Raw genomic sequence first — 20599 nt, 5'->3', positions numbered from 1 at the left:
TTTGATTTCACTGCTTGAGTAGTCACTTCTCTCCAGGCTTTCCATCACAGAGCTCTACTTGCTTGACTGCCAGCACCAGCCTATCTGCTTATGTCTGCTTTGGGTCATTATTTGCTTACCATTAACAATAAATAAATAAAATAATTAATTAAATTATAAATAATAATAATAGATTAAATAATCCTATGATTTCTATTTGCACGAGTAAAATATGTTATATATTTGCATAAGAATGCCTTTGTGCTCAGCAGAAGTATGAAAAGCCAAATGCACTAAGTGTAATGTTGAATTGAAAGTGAGCGCTACTGTAATCTGAATGTTTAAAAGGATGTAAGTATTAAAGAATGGGCTGCTTGAAAAGAAAGTTCTCTTAATTATAGCTCTGCTATCAAGCAGGAGGCAATATACTGCTGAGAAACAAACAAGATAGGAATTGATTAATTTATTAAAGAATAACACTAATGTTAATTCCAAATTGCTGTCTGTCCTCATACACTGATGAGTCTGGACAATGTTAGCTTATATTCTGTAAAGGTCTCAAGTGCTTAAAACAAGAATTGGATGCGGCTGTGTTACGTAAATCTAAACTCATAATCTAGTGACTCATGATGGTTTTTTCACTGTAAGGCAGGATCCACACTTTGCCCTGACCATCCCCATCAGGGGACCTGACATACAGCTGACATCCTTTCCTCGCTGAGAGCATGGAGAAGGAAACACAGCTGTGCAAGGAGCGGTAGGGCAGCCCAGTCTTTCCAAACCTGGAGTTCAGAGCAGATATCTCACAGGGGAAGGCTTTGCAGACCACTGGCACCTCTTCCCCACCACATACATTTACTCATGGCTTCTGACTGATTCAGGATTTATCTAGACTCACCAGATGTGTTTCTGTTCAAAACAGAGATGAGACTGCAGTCAGTACGTTTCTGAGATGTCATTCTGAAATGCCTCATTTTCTGTTGCATTGCATAGAGAGCATAAAGGCATTATACTGTGAGACTGTTATACTATATATACATAGAGAGCAGTGGGTTACACTCCCAGTTTGTAGGTACCTGGGCCCTTCTCCAGGCAACTCCCAGGCAGTGAAGATGACTTGCCCACAACAGTATGACTATCTTAAATATCACACAAATCAAATAAATGTGAAAATTGTGATGCTTAGTACGTAGTAAAAAGTGTGGCTTTATTTACATACAACAGAAAATGATTTTGTACTGTTTATTAAAATTAATGAGATTACAGTTGCCATCAATTTAATTTATAATCAGTGTTTATTGACTTTGTAAGTTCTTTGCTTTTGTAGAAGTAAAAAGAAAGTATTTCATGGCAGGTCATGCTATTGCTTTTTTCTCTTTTAGTCAACACACTTTTTGAAAAATATGGTTTGCTTCTCACTTGATATGTCCGTGCTAAAAGATGATGTACAGCTACAGGTGTAAGTCTATCCAGATCAGCTAGTCTAAAAGGTCGCAGCAGCAGTTTCTAGTGTTGAGTTTCTTGCGCTTTGTGTCTCACAATGTTTGACAATTTCAAGACAATGAACAGCCTATTTAAATGTTTCTTTATACCAAATTACATATCATGTAATGAATAAAACAGTTCATTACTGTGTACTTGCAATTTACCGCACACATTAGCATAAGATTGAGGGCAAGCATCTGTGCTCCAGGACATAGGTGCCTTAAATGATTAGTAATGGTCACAAGTGGGTGTCTGTGAAATACCCCAGCAAAGCAGGCAGTTAGCACGTCCCAGCCGCTGTGTCCAAACGCTCTGCATTTGCAGCAGCCTGCCCTCGTTGTCTGCAGTGCTAACAGAGGCATTGCTTTTACTCCCAGGAACACAACAGTAATCAACTGGCTTTCTATTACTGATGCTTTTGTTATTACTGGTATAGTGGAGGGGAAAATGAAAAGGCACTGCCTGGGTTTGTGCCCTTTTCTGGAGTGCAGCATGTCTTTGAGAACAATGATGTGTTGGTCACAAGCTCAACCAAATTCAGAATTCTCCTCTTTCTGAACCTCTATGGAACAATGCAGATGTGCTTGTTTGCTTCCTCTCTTATTGTTTTCCTTCTTTCTTCTGCCTCTGAGCAGCCTGGAGTAATTAGGAAGGCAAGAAATGTACACCAGAGTCCTCCTATTCTTGTCACCTGTCAGTGGTGGATCTCAACTCATCCATGCCATACAAGGGAACAAAAAAGCATGTAGCTTGGATGAAGAAATAAGAAGCTTGTGAGGAGTTTGACCAGGACTTTTCCCCAAACAGATCACTGTTGCTGTATTTAAAGAGTTCAGGCTGCTTCTAATTGTCCCTGATTGCCCTGGGAATAGGGAGGCACTCCTTCCTTATAAGGGGACCTTAATTATTAAACTGAGTCCTTCACTATCTATCCCTTGGCAGTTCTCATTCCCACTTCAGAGAAAGAGGGGAAGTATGGAAGTATGAAGCATTCCTCCGTCTTCCCTTGGAGAAGGCAGAGCCAGGAGAACAAGTGGTTGGCATGCTCAGCCCCAGAAAGATTCCCCTGGTGAAAAGGAGAAGAAATTTTTGAGTAAATACAACCAGTATATGAGATTACAGATCCTATGATTTCCCTTCCATCACACAGAAGAGGATATGCAAAGGCACACTTGTGTGCTATGGTCCCTGCGAATCTGAACGTCCTTCTTTAGTCAAAAAAATAAAGAAACTCATAGATAGTTCTGAGCTGTATGAGGCCACGCAGGGAGTACGAGAGCTTGCTTACTTACAAACGTTTTTGAATTTTCTCACTGATATCTATAGCCCGATTTGTACTACGCATTCCTTGTTCAGTGCCAACACCCATAGCTTCCTGTCACTGAGGTCTGAGCTGAGTAAATGAAAGGCTATAGTATGCTGAGAATGAGTCTTTGGTTCTGGTCCGCAGAGCCATACTCTGATCTGAAATCACTGAATATTACGGTCAAGGGCAAGATATTATCTGCCATAATGCATTAAGTAGTAACTGATAGCAGTTACTAAAAGAAGTTAGCTTATACTTTCATTTTTACTACTTTGATTAGCTATAGTATAGCTAATACCATATTATCTGCACAACTTACTCATAACTTTATTAAACTCTCATGTTTTTAGAGAAATCTATTCAGAAACTTTCCAATTAGCCATTCTGTTTATTATTTCTTCTTCGCTCACCCATGAATTCGCCTTTCACCTTTCTGCCCTCTTGTACTTGCATCACTTATACACATATGCACACATGTCTTGCATGTACTATTAAGTCCTACATACTTCACTCATTAAATGATTCAACTCACTTAATCCATGCCTGTTCAAAACACAGAAACTACCAGTTCCTTCAATCTACCCACCCTCTTTCATCAATATTGTTTTAACTCAGACTTCTGAATTTTTAATTTTGGTTTACAAATTGCTCCCATCCCAGTGAAGTTCAAAGCTTTGGATTACCACCTCATTTCTGAATCCTCAGCAGAATCAAGATCTCCTAGTTCAGCAGAGCATCATGAGTCCCCTCACTAGGTACGTCTATGGTCTCCTTTGCTCTCTGACAATGCTCTCAGAAGAACTGCAAGTTCATTTCATTGATCCAGTCTGTGTAACTCAACTGAGCAATCCTGACCATATTTAATCAAGAGGGGCCTGACCATAGAGAGCAGGTACAAAACCAAGCTCTTCAAAGAGTACAGTGGGTTTATGCATTGGTGATGTTATCCCTTTACCTACAATACCTTCATGGCTAGAACTACAGTCCAGTGCTGATTCACAAAACCATAGTGTAGGCCAAGAAGATAGATTTTATACACTAAGGAAAAAGGTGACTTGATTGAGGAGATACGAAAATCCCCATGTCAATACTGTACTTGATCTGATTAGAATTTCACACAAAAAATGCTCAAACTGGTCTTGGAGTAGGGACTGTATCCAAGTGTTCCCACTTAGACTAACGTTCCAGTGCATGCTTTAAGAGGTTAAACTTTTCTCCAGTCCCAAAACTCTGAGATTGTTTTCTACAGTGTTCTGCTTATGAAAGTAGCGGCTTAGTTAGTTACTTCACTGCACAAGAGGGCTGCAGGATATGAAATCTGATCTGATAAAAATATTTCCCTGCAACCCAGAGTAAGTATCTAATCACCCTGACATGGCCAGGGTATAAGACCCAACTCTGCCATCAGGGTTTCCCATTAGATAACTTTGGCTGCTCCTTATTCAACACAATATCTATTTTGATTCTCATTCATGGATCTGATGACTAGAGAGCTTATGTGCTTAATTCAGCTGTGTAGATGTCACTCAGGTACAAAAAAAAAAAAAAAAAACAAATACAGACACAGAACAATATTGTATAAACCTTCCTTTCCTAACAGATTTAGTTAAGATTCTGCATGCCTTGTTTCTCATTTTCAATATTACATGGACCTTTGGAAGCCTACAGCTTATTTCTGCAGCCTTATTTCTAGTGTCACAACAAAAGTCACTGATGGATAAGGAAAAGAAAGCAATTAACAACATCAAATATTTTGGGAACTAATGATGTAGTTTGTTCTCACTATCTCCTAGCAAGGTATCTGGATATAGACCTTCTTCCCACTCCTCTCCCTGCTGCCCCAGATTTCTACGTAAGTGAGTTCAATAGATTGTAAATGTTGTAATACGAAAATTAATTTGTTACATGTACAGTTCAGATAATAGTGATGGGACATACCTCTCATGGTATGGGAAACAGTTATCTTGTATACCTGTAGCAAGCAAGCCTTTTTCCAGTATATATTACTTTTAATCTTTATATTGTGTAAGAGTTGAACCTTTTGTGGCCATGGGCCTGTCACGTGAGATCATATCTTCCTTCTGTAGGGAAGCCTGAAGAAATAACTTAAAACTATTAGAAATAAAACTGCTAATTATATTACTAAGGCCTAGTAGGCAGCAAAGCATTGACACATCATTTCTTCCTTGAAATAAGTAAGAGTTGAATATTTTGAGAATGTTATGAAGCTGTTGTTTTCATACTACAAACAAAAGTAAGAGGATTTTTAAAAGATACCTTATCAAATGATACATAAAAAAGATAAAATTACTTGCTCTGCTGTTTTAAGTGCATAAGACGTTAAAAGTTCAGGCACCTGTATTCAGAGATCAGTCTAGAGTCCTGTTTTGCAATCATAAAGTATGATACGATGACTAAACATCTTAAATATAGAACATAAAAATCCTATTCCAAATCTGAGAAATGCTAACAATAAAGCACTTGTATGTAGGTGAAATATGCTTATTCTAACATTCAAGTATTTACCCTGAATTCCAATTCTGAATGACTGTATGTGTTAAAATGGCAGACCGGAATAAAGTCTCCAGAGACTGATTCAATCCAATTACTTTTATCCACTCATAATCCTGGGCATATTGATTATCCCGGTACCCTTTTATTGCTGTCCAATCAGTTGAGCTGAATCTTTAACAAACAACCAAACATTTTGGGTTGAAGTAAATGAGAGATGCCACTTTCAGCTTGCACATTTCAAACAAAGAGCCAGAACAGAAAGGTTCCCGTAGCTCCGGGGTATCCTGGCTCCCAGGTCAAACAAGCAAAGAGCACAAATTTTCCTAATGTATGTAGTTTTTGAACTCTTTGGATTCCCCAGGTTTCAATCAAAAGCCACAAGCAGACTTGTCCACTTCCACAATGGCAGGGCTGATTAGCTCTGCTTCCAATAAGGCTTGTGTTCAGGGTATTCAGTTATTTAGCTCTGTCAGATGTTTAAGCATTTGGACTAGATCTAATTTAGATTTCTCTAAAAATCAGATCTCATACGTTGGACCACAGGTCTGAGAGAAGAAAACGCTTTGGATTTGGGCTGCAAATAAAAGTCTCTGGCCTTAAATGGAGAGTCAAAAATTTTGAGCAGTGAACCACTCTCAGTTAACTCAGTTGAAAAAATGAGGGCCCATCTATGCATTCAGGTACTTCCAAGTCCTGAGAACCAGATTCCTTCTGAAAGCAATAGTAGTCTGATTGTCAAAGTACATCCTACTGGATGGAATGCCCAAGTTCAGTAAAGCTGAAGATATTCAAACATGAATTTGAAACCCACAATTTAGTAGACAGCACATTTTCCTAAAAGGGTGAAAACCTGAGATTTGATCCTCACTCAGAGTTTTCTGCATTTTTCTTTAAAAAGGTATAATTTAAATTACAATAACAAAGTTTTTCACCAGGGAATTCTGTCTAAACATTTTTTTTTTTTTTTTCTGATCAGATTACTTAAATATTACAGTACGATGTGTCTTGTGTTCTTGTTCTCTCTGGCCATTAGGCCAGAGTAAACAGTAACAATTTCATCAGGACAGGTGGAGAGTGCTTTCTTCACTAGCTCTCTCAATGAGGACCTTTGTCCTGTCAGAATAACCAAATTCAACTTGAGAGCCCCCACTGTACGAGAAAGTGAACTATGAGGGCTGCTCTGAAAGAAATGCCCCCTAGTTTGTTATTTTGTCCCATAATATCAGAGGCAGATGGTGGTGGTATGGCAGTAGAGGTTGCACCTTCCTCCCAGTATACCTTTATATTTTGTTGCTGTGTGACAGATGGCAGCAGAGGGGCAGTCTGATAGAATAGTGTCTGACATGGCAGTGCATATGAAGCAAAGATGTGTTACTGAACTCCTCCATGTGGAAAAAATGGCATCCACTGACATTCATTGATGCTTTCCAAATATTTCTGGAGACTGAACAATGGACGTGAGCACACTGAGGTTGTGGGTGATGAGTTGCAGCAGTGGTGACAGCAACGGTGGGTCACCTCCACTGGTACAGATTTTTATCAGCATGGCATGCAGGCTCTCGTTCATTGCTGGTGAAAATGCATAGCCAGTGGTGCTGACTTTGTGGAAAAATAGTATTCTGTAGCTAAGAATTTGTTCTATCGAATACTGTTACTGTGCTCTTTGTATACCCATTGTAGTTTCCATGGAAATATGTAGGAGGCATTACTTTGGAGAGACCTACGTAATACTGGAGTTCTCTAAACCAGAGAGGCTTAAATGTTGAACCTCTTAGACCAGGGATCCGTCAAATTGCAGAGGGCAAACTGCCAGCAGTAAAGGAATGTCGTGTTCTTTTAAGAAAGTGCCTGTGTGTGTCATTAAAAGGCTAGGTTCTTTCAGTGTTTGTGGTCTCCAGGTAAAGAAGAGTTTGAGATCATTGTATACTCAGGAGTTGGAACTTGATGATCCTTGAGGTCCCTTCCAACTCAGGCCATTCTGTGATTTTGGAATTACACAGACTCAGCCTCCATCTTGATTTCATTATAAACCTAAACTTTTTATTGGACCTAGCTCCTAATGTCTATTGAATTAATTTATTATCTCAATGAACATTTAGCTCCTAAGTACCTTTGAAGATCCAGAACAGTATTACAGCCTTATGTGTCCCTCCTAAGTACCTCCATCCCATCACTAAAACTCATTTATGGATGCTGTCAAAAGTTGTCAGGGTATTCAGCTGTCAGCGTCCTCATCAGCAACAGATCCCCCATGTTTGCTCACTCCCACTGAATGCATGTTTCCCACAGAGCTCCAAAGTTAAACCCCTCTGGAGAACAAGAATGCCAAGGTACTCCCTGTAGCAGAGTCTCCTAGCACCCTGAAACATGTAAGTTTTAAACCATTCATTTCAGAGCTAAACTAACAACCGAATGACTAAACTATTATGGATCTTCAGCCATATTTTGCAAACAAGCCTTTCACAATCAGCATGGTATTCCATACTGGCAGTACTGAGCTGAGGAAGGGGAAACAAATGTAGCTTAAAATACCTTTCCTTCTTAAATTCTAGGGGTCTAGTAACATCATGTCGCCTTGGTGCTTCTTTTAGTATACTGCCTGTGATGGCATTTGTGGCCATCATCTGGAAAATGGCTGTACTGCAATGTAATCTATCCATGTCTTTTCTTCTTGGACAAACCTTGGGCATGACCCTATGTGACAGATCAGAACTGCTGTAGCAGTGGAGCCTCCAGCATGCCTGCTCTGCAGAATGCCTGCTGCACTAAGTCTCTGTGGGATCTTCTTAGGGCATACAATAGGCTTTTCTGCCCCACCAGCCCTGCGTTTTCTATGGTTATGATTAGCACTAGGTAACAAGCCATAGAAAAAAGTAATAAGCCTAATTCAGACATGCTCAACACAGTCATAGCACTCCTTTGTAAAATTTATTTAATGCTTTTTAGATATGCTCAAGCAACACTGGTGGAAAAAAAAATGCAATTCAAAGCATTTGCCTGGGATAACACTCAGTTCAATGAAATTCTCAATCATGTTACATAATCTTCATTTACAAATAAAACAAAAATGTTTGTGGAAGTGCATAAACAGCCTGTGGCTGTGGGCTTCGATCTTTTCAGCCACAGGGGTGGAAACAGCATGTCTGTTCATCTACACAGCTACATCCAAAAAGCTATATGATGCAACTGGAGTCTAACCTTACGTTTTTCAAACAGATGTATCACTGTAGCACTAAGTCAAAACAATGAAATAAAAATCTGGGACAAAACAATTAACCTATCATCAGATGTCATATTTCTTAGAGTGTTGACTAATTACACTAGCAGATTATCAACTGCAGTATCAGTGCCAAAATACTGAGTTAGTTATTACACCTTTCCCTGTGTTTTTATGTACTACACAAAATCTTAAAAAAAAAAAACTCTGAAAAATATGAAGCTTAACTGCAAAAGAAATTAACGCAACAAAATGGTGTTTTTAAGTGCTAAAGAGATATGAAGCATTGCCTCTTCATAGTGTGCTAAAGAGCAACAGCTGTATTTCATTTTAACTTGACGTGCTTCAGATCTCATATTCATATAGGTATTTAATGATCCAAACATGATGGTCCTATAGTATAATTACGTATATGAAGGCTCAACTTCATATGTAATCTTTTTAAAAAGATGCTTCAGTAGAAACCTTGCTTTGGTTCTAACAATGAATAATCTCTTTAACAGTGGAAATGCTTCAGAGGGGTTGGAAACTATTGACCATGGATCTTGAGCACGGTTGATAATCAAATAATGTTATTCCTTCTTGACAGACTCTTTGCTTCTTCTTCCTTCCCAGTAGAGCCAGTACAAGGAGAACAGGTAGAGTGCAAGACAAACCATCAAATCATAGTGGTAAAGTGTTGCAGCAAACACAAGAAAGAAGAAGAAACAAAAGATTTTGCAACCAATCTCTTTTAAACCTGGAGTCTCACTAGACAGCATCTGTTCTTCACTATTCTGGTCAGACATATCTGCAGAATGAGAAATGTTCTGTTTTTCATTCTGCGAGTCATCAAGCCAATTTAGTGTTTTCCCCTCAGTTATTAAATGGTGAGAATCAGAGCCTCTCCCAGCAACTTCTTTGGTAGCCTTACTAATTGAAATTTCTGGCCTCAATGACTTCTCTTGCTTGAACTCTGCTTGATGGAAACATTGACCTATATTGCTTCCTCTATCTTCTCTAGCAACGGTTGTGTCTGAAGTGGAAGGTACTTCTTTTCTTTCAGCTTCAGGAAAGAGGCATTTATTAATATGTTTCATTTCATTTGGGAGACTTAAATCATATCCTGACTCGGCAACAACCTTTTCAATGACTTTAAATTCAGAGTGAATATATGGATGGTCCATGTCTGCTGTGGAAGACGACAGTGGAGGGCTTTTATAGTGGTAACTGGGCATAGTGTTTGTACCAGAAGTTGCTGTTTTTGTTTGAGTTTTGACATGCAAATAGGAAGGTGTTCCAAGGTAGCTCTCTTCGCTATAGAGCTCTGCCAATTCTTCACTGTAGCGATGCTTCTGGGCACTTTGGGAATATTTAGATACTTCTTTTGAATGTAAGCCTTGCCCCAAGCCTTCTTTCTTTTCTGCAGAAGAAGCTTTCACAGCTCCTTCTGCAGGCAGAATATCTCCAATGTCTGGTTTTGCTTTGGCACATTTTTCCCCGCTGTTGCATACAGACATCGTTTCTCCTTGCAGTGTTTCATGTACACGTGCATTATAAATATCTAAAACTGATTCCTTTTCAAATTCGGTGTCATATAATACACCCACTGTGTTGAGTTGACAAAGAGCATAATGTGAACCATCATTTCTCCCTTCATGTGTATCAAACGCTGTTTCCTTTTCCTCTGTGGGCCTGTCACTTAGTGCAATCTCTTGAGGTAGCTTAGCAATTACTGCTTTTTCACTGGCAGACATTTTTTCTGGAGCACTTTCTGATGTTGTTTTAATTATATAAGCTGTACCTGCTTCTGCTTTCCCTTTAATACTGTGCTTGGAGACAGGAGACTTTTCACAGCTTTCTGCCTCTTGGCAGGTAAATAACTCTTGGGTACATGAGCTCTGAGCCCCTGCATCACTCCCTGCTGCCCACCGCACCCCACTATCTGCTCGCTTCCACGCCTGTCCAGTGGCATTTTCTCCACTTTCTGTCCCCGTCAGTCCTCCTTTATTTCCATTCTCTGTCTTTCCTCTGTCTTTTAACCTTGTGAATCCTCTGTGTTCCTGAGCATCTTCAGCTCTGCTTTCATTCTCTGGCAAGTAAGCCCCAGGTCCTGCTTGTGCAGGCCTGGCTCTGTACTTGTTGTCTTCATCTGGCAGGAACGATGCTCTGAAGGCATGTTTTCTGTGAAACTTGAAAGGCTCGGGTGCTTCTTCCTCTCCAATTAGTGCTAAATCTGCTATTTCAATGACTCTTTTCTCCTTCTCTGAATCAGTGTTATAATTCTTTTCTGACAATTCACAAACTCCTTTTTTGTGTGTACATTGGCTTTTTGTGGAATCCATTGAGACATCAGTGTATGCAAAAGTGTCGGTATGTAAATCTCCTTTTAAATGTGCCTGAACTTTGCTTTCAATCATCTCAATTTTTCCTTCGTTTTTGTCAGCAGCTGATGACAATGAATCCAGAGTTTGGTGAGATATTTTTGGCACTTGGTGCTCTGGAGCTGGATTAGCATTGCCATCCAGCGTTCCTGTTATGCATGCTTTTAATTGCAAGGATTCATCATGCACTGAAGAAATGGCTGCTGGTCTCATTTCACAGGCCTCTTTCGAGGTATCATCCTCACTGATGAATAACCTCTCCATCATCTTTCTTCCTGAGGCACTATCTGCTTCACCTCTTGTAATATCTTTGTGGCTCTCTCCTTGTCGGCTTGAGACAGTAGCCGCAGTATTGATAGCCTCATTCTGCTTTGTTCCAGGGAAGTATTTTGCCGATGAAAAGGTTTCACTGATACCAGTAGAATCCCAAGACTGTTTGCTGCTGCTTGCTGAGCCAGCAGAGTCTTCCTTTTCTGATGGGTGACTATTATAACCTCCTATGGAATACTTAGCATTGCCTTTTAATTCTTCTCCTATCACTTGTGAAGTATTTTCAGATAAGGAACTGATAGGCACTGGGTGCCTCAGCAAGTCACTGCTTCTTTCTACGTGGGTTAGATTTTTCTCCAGTCTTACAGTTTCACTTGGAAAATTAACTGGTTCTGTTGTGTCTAAATTCCTTTCATCTCTGGAAGAGGTACCTTTAGCTCCTGTGAAGTGCTGATTTAGCTGAAACAATAGAATAGAAAAGAATGATCAAAAAAGGCTTTACAAAAAATGTGCCAGGCAGGATTTTGTCATGGAAAGTTTTGTTTTCGGTAACAAAGCTTTTATGGAAACGTGTTCCCAACCATTTGCAAAATTTGCATTGTATGTATTTTTTAACATAGGTAATGAGCTTTATGGTGGCGTTAAAAGGAGCAGGAAATAAAATAGAATTCAGAACCCTCTCTCTTTATTCATGAGTTCAGTAAGCTGCTAGTGCATTTTATACAAATTAAATCTGAAGAGAATATTCCCTTAAAGGGAGGCTAATTCATTCTCTGCACATTCGGTTCTAGGTTTGGAGAGAGAGAGGCATTGGGGAGGGGGAGGATTGGCACTTAAATGAGGGCAGTGATACAGTACATCAAAGCCTGGTAATGTACAGCATTGTCCAGTAAAACAAAGACACATTTCACACTGACAAATACTGTAAGGATTATCTTTGCTTCATTTCTCCCAGGGACCATTTTACAGGCTTCAAACCAGACTGATTTTAGACAATCTAGTAAGACATGAGTTGGAAATGAGATTAGTAAAGTAAAAGGCCAGAAACTAATCACTCTCCCTCCTAGCTCCCATATATCATATTGTATTATTCAGCTATGGCTGCTTGTCATTGCACTCTCTTTTCACTTTAGCACAGTCACACTGATAGCACTAGCTGATCAATTAGAGGCTAGCTTCTTGGGCACCCCTTTATGCATTTGCACTTGCTGTAGATACCCCCGTTACAGTTTCTCTTATTAATATGTTTTCTGCAAAGCCTCTGCAAACTATTAATAGTAAAACGTCACTCAAAGAAAAGTGAGGGAGCTAATGTCTCTGCAAATTCTGTTTTAATGACCCTCTGCCAACCCAGTGCTCAAGTGTATTTGAGTTCTTCGGTGATGCCAACTGTCAGGATTTAACAGTGAGATGCCTGTGTTTTTTTCCCCTCCTCATAACTGACATTTGCATGATCTCAATAATTATATGCAAATCTTACGATTTCCCCTTCTTCTCACATAAGGCTCATGTTACTTGTCAACTGCACAGCTGTCTTGTGAGCCAATGCCTGTGCGTTTCAAAGATTTGGTTGTATTTCCATCTATTATAAGCCTTCATTGTTTAATTCATTAAAGAGCGCATAGTGCAAATTAACATCTAAATTATAGCTCCCCCTTCATTTATTGTACAGACAATCCTGGCAATTGATAAACAAACGGTTATATTTGATCCTGCTTTTTGTAACAGAGTGGACTGAGAACAAGGGATTTTGAGGTCCTCCTTTTTTATGTTTCATCATGAAAGAAAAAAAAAGAGAGAGACAGGTTGACTTTCAGGCAGTGAAATATCCCACAGTAGGCAACAATTTTGAACTTTTTTGGAGAAAAGGCAAGAAAAAAATATATTCAAATAAGAGGAATTTATTCTCTCTCTATTAATAAGGAAAAAAAAATGGTTCTCATCTTCCTCTCCTGATCCAGCATTCACATTTTCACAGGTGATAGCTGTTATAATCTATGATTACAAATCTATGCACCCAAATGATTGTGAGCTTAGAACAGACACGGAGAATAATAAATTGCTGTATGTGTCTCATTTATTGCTATTTTTTCTTTCATACTGAAAAATGTAAGCCAAACCACACACATGCACACACACAAACCCAAATAGACTGAATGTTCACTCAGCGCAAAATTTCTTATAACAAATTTTGTACCAAATGCTGATATAGAAAGATGTGCTATATAAATATACGCATTTTGTTCATATAGCACGTTACATAGTTATGCTTTGAAAACAACTAAAAGCAAACAGTAGCATAAATAAAAGAATTATACCAAATATAAAGCATTTCTACAAGAATGTACCTATCCCAGAAACTAGGATGACAGATCTTTGAAATATTAGCCTTCTAATTCCTTCAAACCGTCACTTAGAGCCTCTGGTAAAGAGGTAAAAGGGAGAAGTCATTAATTTAAGACCAGAAAAAGTTGATGCACTATGCTGAAATCAAAGCACCTTCTATTGTCGAATCAGTTAGAAATTCAATGAAAGTACAGACCAAGGCTTTACATTTGTAAATTAGTACATCAGTCAGCTCTGTTAAAAGGGGGCATTTCACCAGCTTTGAAGCGTAAATGGATTCATATCATTTAATACTGTAGATATAATTGTATAACACTTACCAGCAACTCTAATTCTTTTTCATCATCTTCGTGATCACCCTGGTTGTATTCTGCAATTTTATCTTTTATATTTTCATCAGCTGGTACATTCTCTTTGTCTTCTGCTTGTGAACAAACAATCTCTGGGATGTTTGCATCTGAAGAGTTAACAAAAACACGCTTGAATAATTTCCATGGGATTATTTGTTACACTTCTTTAATTAACATGAACGCTAAGAAAGAACTAATTAAACCAGGTGTAGTACCTGAAGTCCTTGAGTTATTCCATATGTCACCATCTGATGTTTCCAATGTTTCTTCTTTGCTGTTAAACAAAAAGAAACTTTCTGTATTATTCTGCAGAAAAATATTGTTCTAATTGCTCTTAGACTCAGCTAGAAAGACAGCTGGTTAATTACACAAAATTTTGAATGCTGTTTGAAAGTCTGAAGATAACAAGCTTATCAAAAGTAGTTTCTTCGATTGACCTGATATTAACTTTTGGACAAAGAAAGAATTGGCCAAGAAAATGAAAATGTGCTGACCTTCAAATTACATTACAAAGCTGATGGGTTTTCCCAGGCCTTTTCTGAGAAAGTAGCACAAAGGTAATTAGATGGGTTATTGACAGGCAAGAGTAACTTTGGGGTCAGACAACAATCTGCAAAGATGCATGTTCACAGGAGACTGGAACTCTCACTTGTTTATATTTTTCAAATATTTGTGTACAGAGCTTGCTGGAAAAAGACATATTTGTAACGTGAAACAAATCAAAAGATTATCTCTGTGTGCATACAGTATAGATCCTGTTGCTAAGCTGTGGATGGCTGATAGGAATGAATACTGCTTCCCTGAAGCCAATGCACTTTTTGTTTGTGCTGTTGTGAAAACAAAGGTCAGGTCCAACGCAGCAAACACCTACAGAGAGATGCTGAGCACCTGCTGTCCTCATCAGTACCAATGCAAAATGATAGCAGTTGCAATTGTCTGTTCACATGGGTTGCAACATTTAGTAAAAAGGAGAAAAAATGTAAAAAGGGTGCGACTTATATAAAATGTGAATTATTATGTCACTACCAATGCTTTCACTATGAGCTGGATTTTTTTTTTCTGTAGGTTTTTAATTTATGCATTTTTCAGCCAGCTGTCCACCTGTATTACTGAAAGTTAGTTTCTAATTTTCAAATATTAATCTTTTCCCCCTTCTGTATTATTCTAGGGTGGTTTTTTTTCCATTCAAATTGATATAACATTAACTCTGCCACTTAAAATGCTTAATTCAGAAGGAGGATGCTAAATTTATACTTCATTAAAAGGTACTACACACTGACTGTCACCAACTTTTAAGAATCCAGCCTTTCCAGGGATTGCCAGACAAAAGCAGACAGAAGATCATTCCAATGTAGCATCTGATCTCTGACCCTGGCCACCATCAGGTACTTCAGGGGGAAATGTAAAGTTCTTGTAGGAAAAGATATGGGGTAATCTGAATCGCCCTATTAAATTTTTTCTTGGGCTTTGTTAGACATTTGTCCTTAAGGCATCAGATTTAACACTCTTTCAGTGGTTCTTTTTTTCCCATTAATCACAATAATGCTGAATATTCTTGCTATCCATATGACTGTCACATCACTTTTGAGTTCTGCTACATGTATAGCCTCCACACATTTCTCCCTCTCCTACTCACACCAAGTTGTACTTTCCTCTGCCAACAGCTGCTGTAATCAGAATAATCTGCATTTCATCCTGCAGAGGCTGACAAAGACCTTTATTTTCAGATCTGTGCATTTTTTAAGGTAAAACATCACTGATTATTATTGATTCATCATTATATTTGTACTGTTACTGTTATATATTAATTTTACTCTTAATGTTATATGAAGAACCCTGTTTTGTTCCATCCCTTTGCAACTTTTTCAGCCACCTGTGTCCATAAACCTAGCCATATGGAGTAGGTTGGGGCTTAATCATGAGACAGATACATACAAAAATCTAGTTGCTAACGGGGTATCTGCAAAAGCCTTAAGTTCGGAACTAAAACTCTGTGTAACACGTGAAATGAGTCAAAAATGATGATCTCAAAACCACATGGGCTGAGCAGAAGGTCTCCTACTTTTAACCAGTGGGGGAAAAACATCTCAAAGCCTTCATTTGGATGTAGATTCAATAGGCTGCAGATTCAGGGCTACCTGCAGCTTCCAGCTATATGGATATAACTCTCAGGAAGCAGAGGTGGCATCTTTTGCTGCTAGACAGAGTCCTCACCTTTTCCTTAAAGAAATGGAGTGTGACCCACTCTAGTCCTTCAAGAAGCACTCCCAGACAAAGGGATGCCTGTATATGAAGTAATAGTCTACTATCAGCGGAGCTTGCATACAAAATGCAGTGGCACACTCAACTTCAATAACAGTCCCAGGAGATTAAAAAATACACTGCATACACATCCAAAAACTACCCAAGTGACTGCTGCTCTTGAAGTTGGATGTACTAGCATGACTGTTTAGCTTATTCTTCATTTCTAGAAGAAAAAAAAAGGAACTGGATTCTGTCCCCAGTTGCACATGCTTCTTATCCAGTGATTATTTTTGTTTTTGACAAACACCTTTTTGGTGTAAAATACAGACGCTATTGAATAAGATTATTAAGAAGGAGAACCTCTTTCTGAATGTATATAGCTGCTTTGAGGTGGATGCCACAATGTGTCTTAGCTTCTGAGTCTTACTTTCCTAAGCACCTGTGCTCAGGCAGTTGTGTACATCACCCCTGTCATCACTGATGAGAGACTAACGCTTCTGAAGAGAAATTTGCTTCCTCTGTTTGGGACATCACCAGTGAGATGGAGAGAGATATCCTTTGAAGGAGCTTCTCTCCCTCTGGAGGAACTGACCATAAAAGAAATCTACAGTGACTGCCTTAGGCTGAAATCAAAAGTTTTAGATAACTAAAATAAGCTGAACTGAATCCCACAATGTGACTCCAAATCCAAACTGGGAAGTAGCTAACAAGTTTTAGCAGCTGGGACTGCACCACATTCTATGTGACCTGAGCACCTCAGTTTTACTTGGCTGTATTTGTCCCTTGTTCCAGTATCACCTAAAGCCCTGGACCACAGGTTTCTTTTCACAGCTGTAACAGATAATAAATATCAATGATAATATAACCCCACTGCATGAATCCACAGCAAAAGAAAAAATAGTGCACCATTTCAGGGTTTCTAACATGACTTGTTTCTTGTTGCACTGAATTTTATAGAGATTGTTGCTTTGTAACCCGTAATTTGTGCAGCTCTGTCTTGCAAATGCGTGGCTGCAGGGAAATTCAGTGCAACAACTATTTTCCTTATTTTACTTCTACATCAGAAATATCTGTCCTCATATAATTATTCTAGTGGGAAATCTGAAATTAACCTAAATTGAAGATATTAATACTGCAGTCTTTGAGGATCACAGGACGCATAAAACAATAGTAATTTAACAACACTATTTTAATCCAAGAAATGTTACGAAGGTGCTGAATCCATAGTTGATATAAGTTAAGAAAAATCTCAAAGGTATATGTAGATGTTAAAGAGTGAAATGTCTCCCCAAAGCCTATAAATACTGGCCATTTCAACAAACAGTGATAAATAGATAGGAAAAAAATCGCTACTATTAAAACATTTAATCAGTTTTTAACACTGCTTTTCAAGAGTATCCTTTCTTCTTTGTTCTCTATGGAAGCTGCTTGTCTAGTTAGTTAAGCAAATTGTTAGAATAATTCAGCTTTTGTGTTTTAAATTAATTAACTCACTGGTTTTCAGGGATCTAAATGTACCTACGCTGTGTATTGAGAGGCACAAAATTTTTAATTTTAGTCAGTTTTAAAACGTTTATTTTTACTTTTAAGTGGAACTAGATATTCCGACAAAAATGCAAGTTAGAAAAATTCCTGCTGTCAGCCAGTGCCTTTTGCCTCCAAAATAAGTACCTGCATACCTGTAGAAGCTCAGTTGGTTTTTTTTTCCTTCGTATGAGCAGTTCCTCAGAAACTTGAGAATTTCTACCAGCTTCAAAAAAAATTTTGCATATATGATTCACTCTTGATGGAAATACCATTCATTTGGACTGAGTGATAAAAAGAAGTAGGAATGCAAATAGGCTATGGGTATAATTTTGCCCTTAGACAGAGTACAAAGGCGAAGCTCAGGCACTATTTAGTAGGACTGAGAGGACTGGAGAGTTGATGGACATTATGGAAAGGATTTCAACAGTCTCAAAGTTACGTAAAATTTTCATCCCAGAGAAAAATGTAAATTTGAATCTTAAGGTGATCACCTACAGATATGAAGAGTAAGTAGAGAATATATGAGTGATGTAAAAAAAAAAAAAAAAAAGCATTGTTTTGTCTTCAGAAGTTATTGGGATAAAGTAATATATGGCAAGGATGTTGAATTAACTTTATTTAGTTAAACAGGATTTTTAGAGGAGAGAGGTTTGACCAAGATTTCAGATAAGTTATGTATAATTCCACAATCAAAAGACCTCTGAAGCTTTTCTACCCCAGTGCTGGCAATGGGACAGAGTCTCATTTAGAGGAACACTATGAGCAAGGTATAACTGATGGGAAAATAGATTAAGAAAATGGTATTATTTAATTCAGTCTGGGAGAAGAACTTGTTTAGATATGCTCCAGTTAAGAGAATCAGATAATCTCCAACTCAAAATAGTGACAGACCCAAGAGAGGAAATAACACATAGTTGAAATTCTTTTCTATTCAAATCTATCATTTTGGTCCAGATACTTTTGTAACAACATCAGGAGACAAGGAAAAAGATTTAGGAAAATTAAAAGTAGTGCCTGGCAACTTTGGACCCAGGTGTCTTCAAAAAGTCTTCACAGTAGACAAAGCTTAAAAGAGAGAATAAATACAGATAAAGGAAAATGACATAGAAATGCCAGACTCACATGATAATATCTATCTTTGTTAAGATTGCTGTATTTCCCCTGTCTAAAAATCAGTTATCTGATCTATCTGGACTTCATTAAAGCATTTGTTATGCAGCCACATGGGAAATTTATTAATTAAACTGGAGAGGAGGGAGATCAGAGCAGGAGCTCAGAGGTGGGAGAGGAGCTCGGTGCCAAGCGGGGCCTCACAAGACTGGCTGCGCCGAGCTGGCAGACGTCGTCCTGGAATTCGAGAGGACCAGCCGTGTGATCGCTCAGTCATTTTATTACAGACCACAGCACAAAAAGTCAAAGTTAAATTAAATCTGCGGCAGATAGGAAGTTGGGAGACATCACCGTCACAGAGGAGGATTGGAAGAAATCTAAGGCCTGGAGGATCAGAATAATAGATAAGGGATGCACTTCAAAATTATGAAGTGCCAAGTTATACATTTAGGGACTAGAAAGAGTTTCTTCTGCAAAATGAGGGCTCAGAAACTGGAAGAAACAGATGAATAAGGAAAATTTGAGTTTGTTTTTGTTGGACAACATTTCCAAGCCACCGACAAGAACTGGCTGTTGTAACAAGGCAAGCAAGATTCTCTGGTAATATATCAGGGAGGATATGCCTTGTAACAAAACATTTCCAGTAATTGTTCATACCACAGCACCAGGCACTGGTAAGAACTCCTTACCAGTTCAAGAACTTCAGGAAAGATTATTTCAGGCTGAAACAGGCGCAGAAGAGGACTACAAGAAGATGAGCAGATGAAAATCATATCCAAGGAGACAAACAGTGCATTTCTATTTTCAGCTTAGCAAAATACAGTTGGAGAAGAGAAAGAAACGTCCTTTTTTAATAAATAATAAGAAGGTACGAAAGATATTAACCAGCAAAACTCTATTAATATATTAATAAAAAGAGAGCCCTGTGGAAACTTACAAGAAGATTTATAAGCATTAGAAAAGTACATCCTTTACCAATTTTTCAGTGACAGTAACAGACAGAGGAAACTGAGAAGGTCTCAGTATAGAAGCATACTTTTGTGATTGGGCTCATGCAACATGTTTCCCTAGGGATAAGACTTCATAGTCCCCTGTGCTCAGTCCAGCCCTATTTCATATACAGTTGTATGCCCTGAGAATTAGACTTTCAGAAATGCTCACTTCACCACAGTAGGTACTTTGGTCTTGTTTGAAATTGTTTGGGCCTATAGCCATGAGCTGCTAATCTTTCTGTAATGGGTGGAGTAGTTACAGTTTGTCGTGGTTTGAATTCACACAAATATTTTGCAGAGCTTGTATCTGCATGTTTGTACAACCCGCCACACAATTCACATTGTTCTGTGTTGTATGCATTTATTCCATTTCTGAACACTTACATTGCAAGATATTTATTTTATCAAATGTACCTGTAAAATTCTTTAAATTAATGCCACTTGAACAATTTTATACTGGCTCTTATTTAAAAGAAAATGTGACAACACTATATTTAGTCTGAAATTTAAAAAGCGTGGTGATGTAAAGACATGTAAAGTCTATATTTAAACAAGTATTTATTTAAAAACATACACAAGAGAGAAAAAAATGATATAATTTTGTTTAAAAATCCAGATTAGATTAGACTGTCACTGAATCTTTCCTGCTTCTAGTTTCTAATTCAAGGTGGATTCAAAATCAAAATGATTCTCTTCTACCTTGAAGGTGGAGTGAAGATAAAATAAGAGAGGCTAGTAATATCTAAGTGTTAACTAAACAATAATTGTTTTATTTTCGAGTCTAATTTCTAGATGTAAGAAGAGACTAATGTGGTATCAAAATTTGATCTGGTGCTGTAAATAGCTGGATTTTCTGAAGAACGATGCTGCTGTGATGTAAACAACATGTGAGATGC

The 20599-nt window shown here is 38.2% G+C and overlaps 1 protein-coding gene across 1 annotated transcript in view; it reads right to left on the bottom strand.

Annotated features, from left to right (window-relative positions):
- Nucleotides 1-1255: 1255 nt before the first annotated feature.
- PPP1R3A (protein phosphatase 1 regulatory subunit 3A) overlaps nt 1256-20599 on the bottom strand; it is a 34956-nt gene continuing 15612 nt past the window's right edge. The window contains exons 2-4 of the mRNA XM_042872540.1: nt 14046-14104; nt 13801-13937; nt 1256-11593 (exon numbers count right to left, since the gene is read on the bottom strand). Coding sequence (XP_042728474.1) covers nt 9074-11593; nt 13801-13937; nt 14046-14104 — 2716 coding nt within the window. The 3' untranslated portion in view covers nt 1256-9073. The remainder of the gene's footprint in view (nt 11594-13800; nt 13938-14045; nt 14105-20599) is intronic.

Source organism: Lagopus leucura, unplaced genomic scaffold, assembly GCF_019238085.1.
Source record: "Lagopus leucura isolate 7727_CA_CO unplaced genomic scaffold, USGS_WTPT01 Super-Scaffold_100008, whole genome shotgun sequence".
Classification (NCBI taxonomy): domain Eukaryota; kingdom Metazoa; phylum Chordata; class Aves; order Galliformes; family Phasianidae; genus Lagopus; species Lagopus leucura.
Note: the sequence above shows the minus strand (reverse complement) of the source record. Positions and strands in the feature narration are given on the sequence as shown.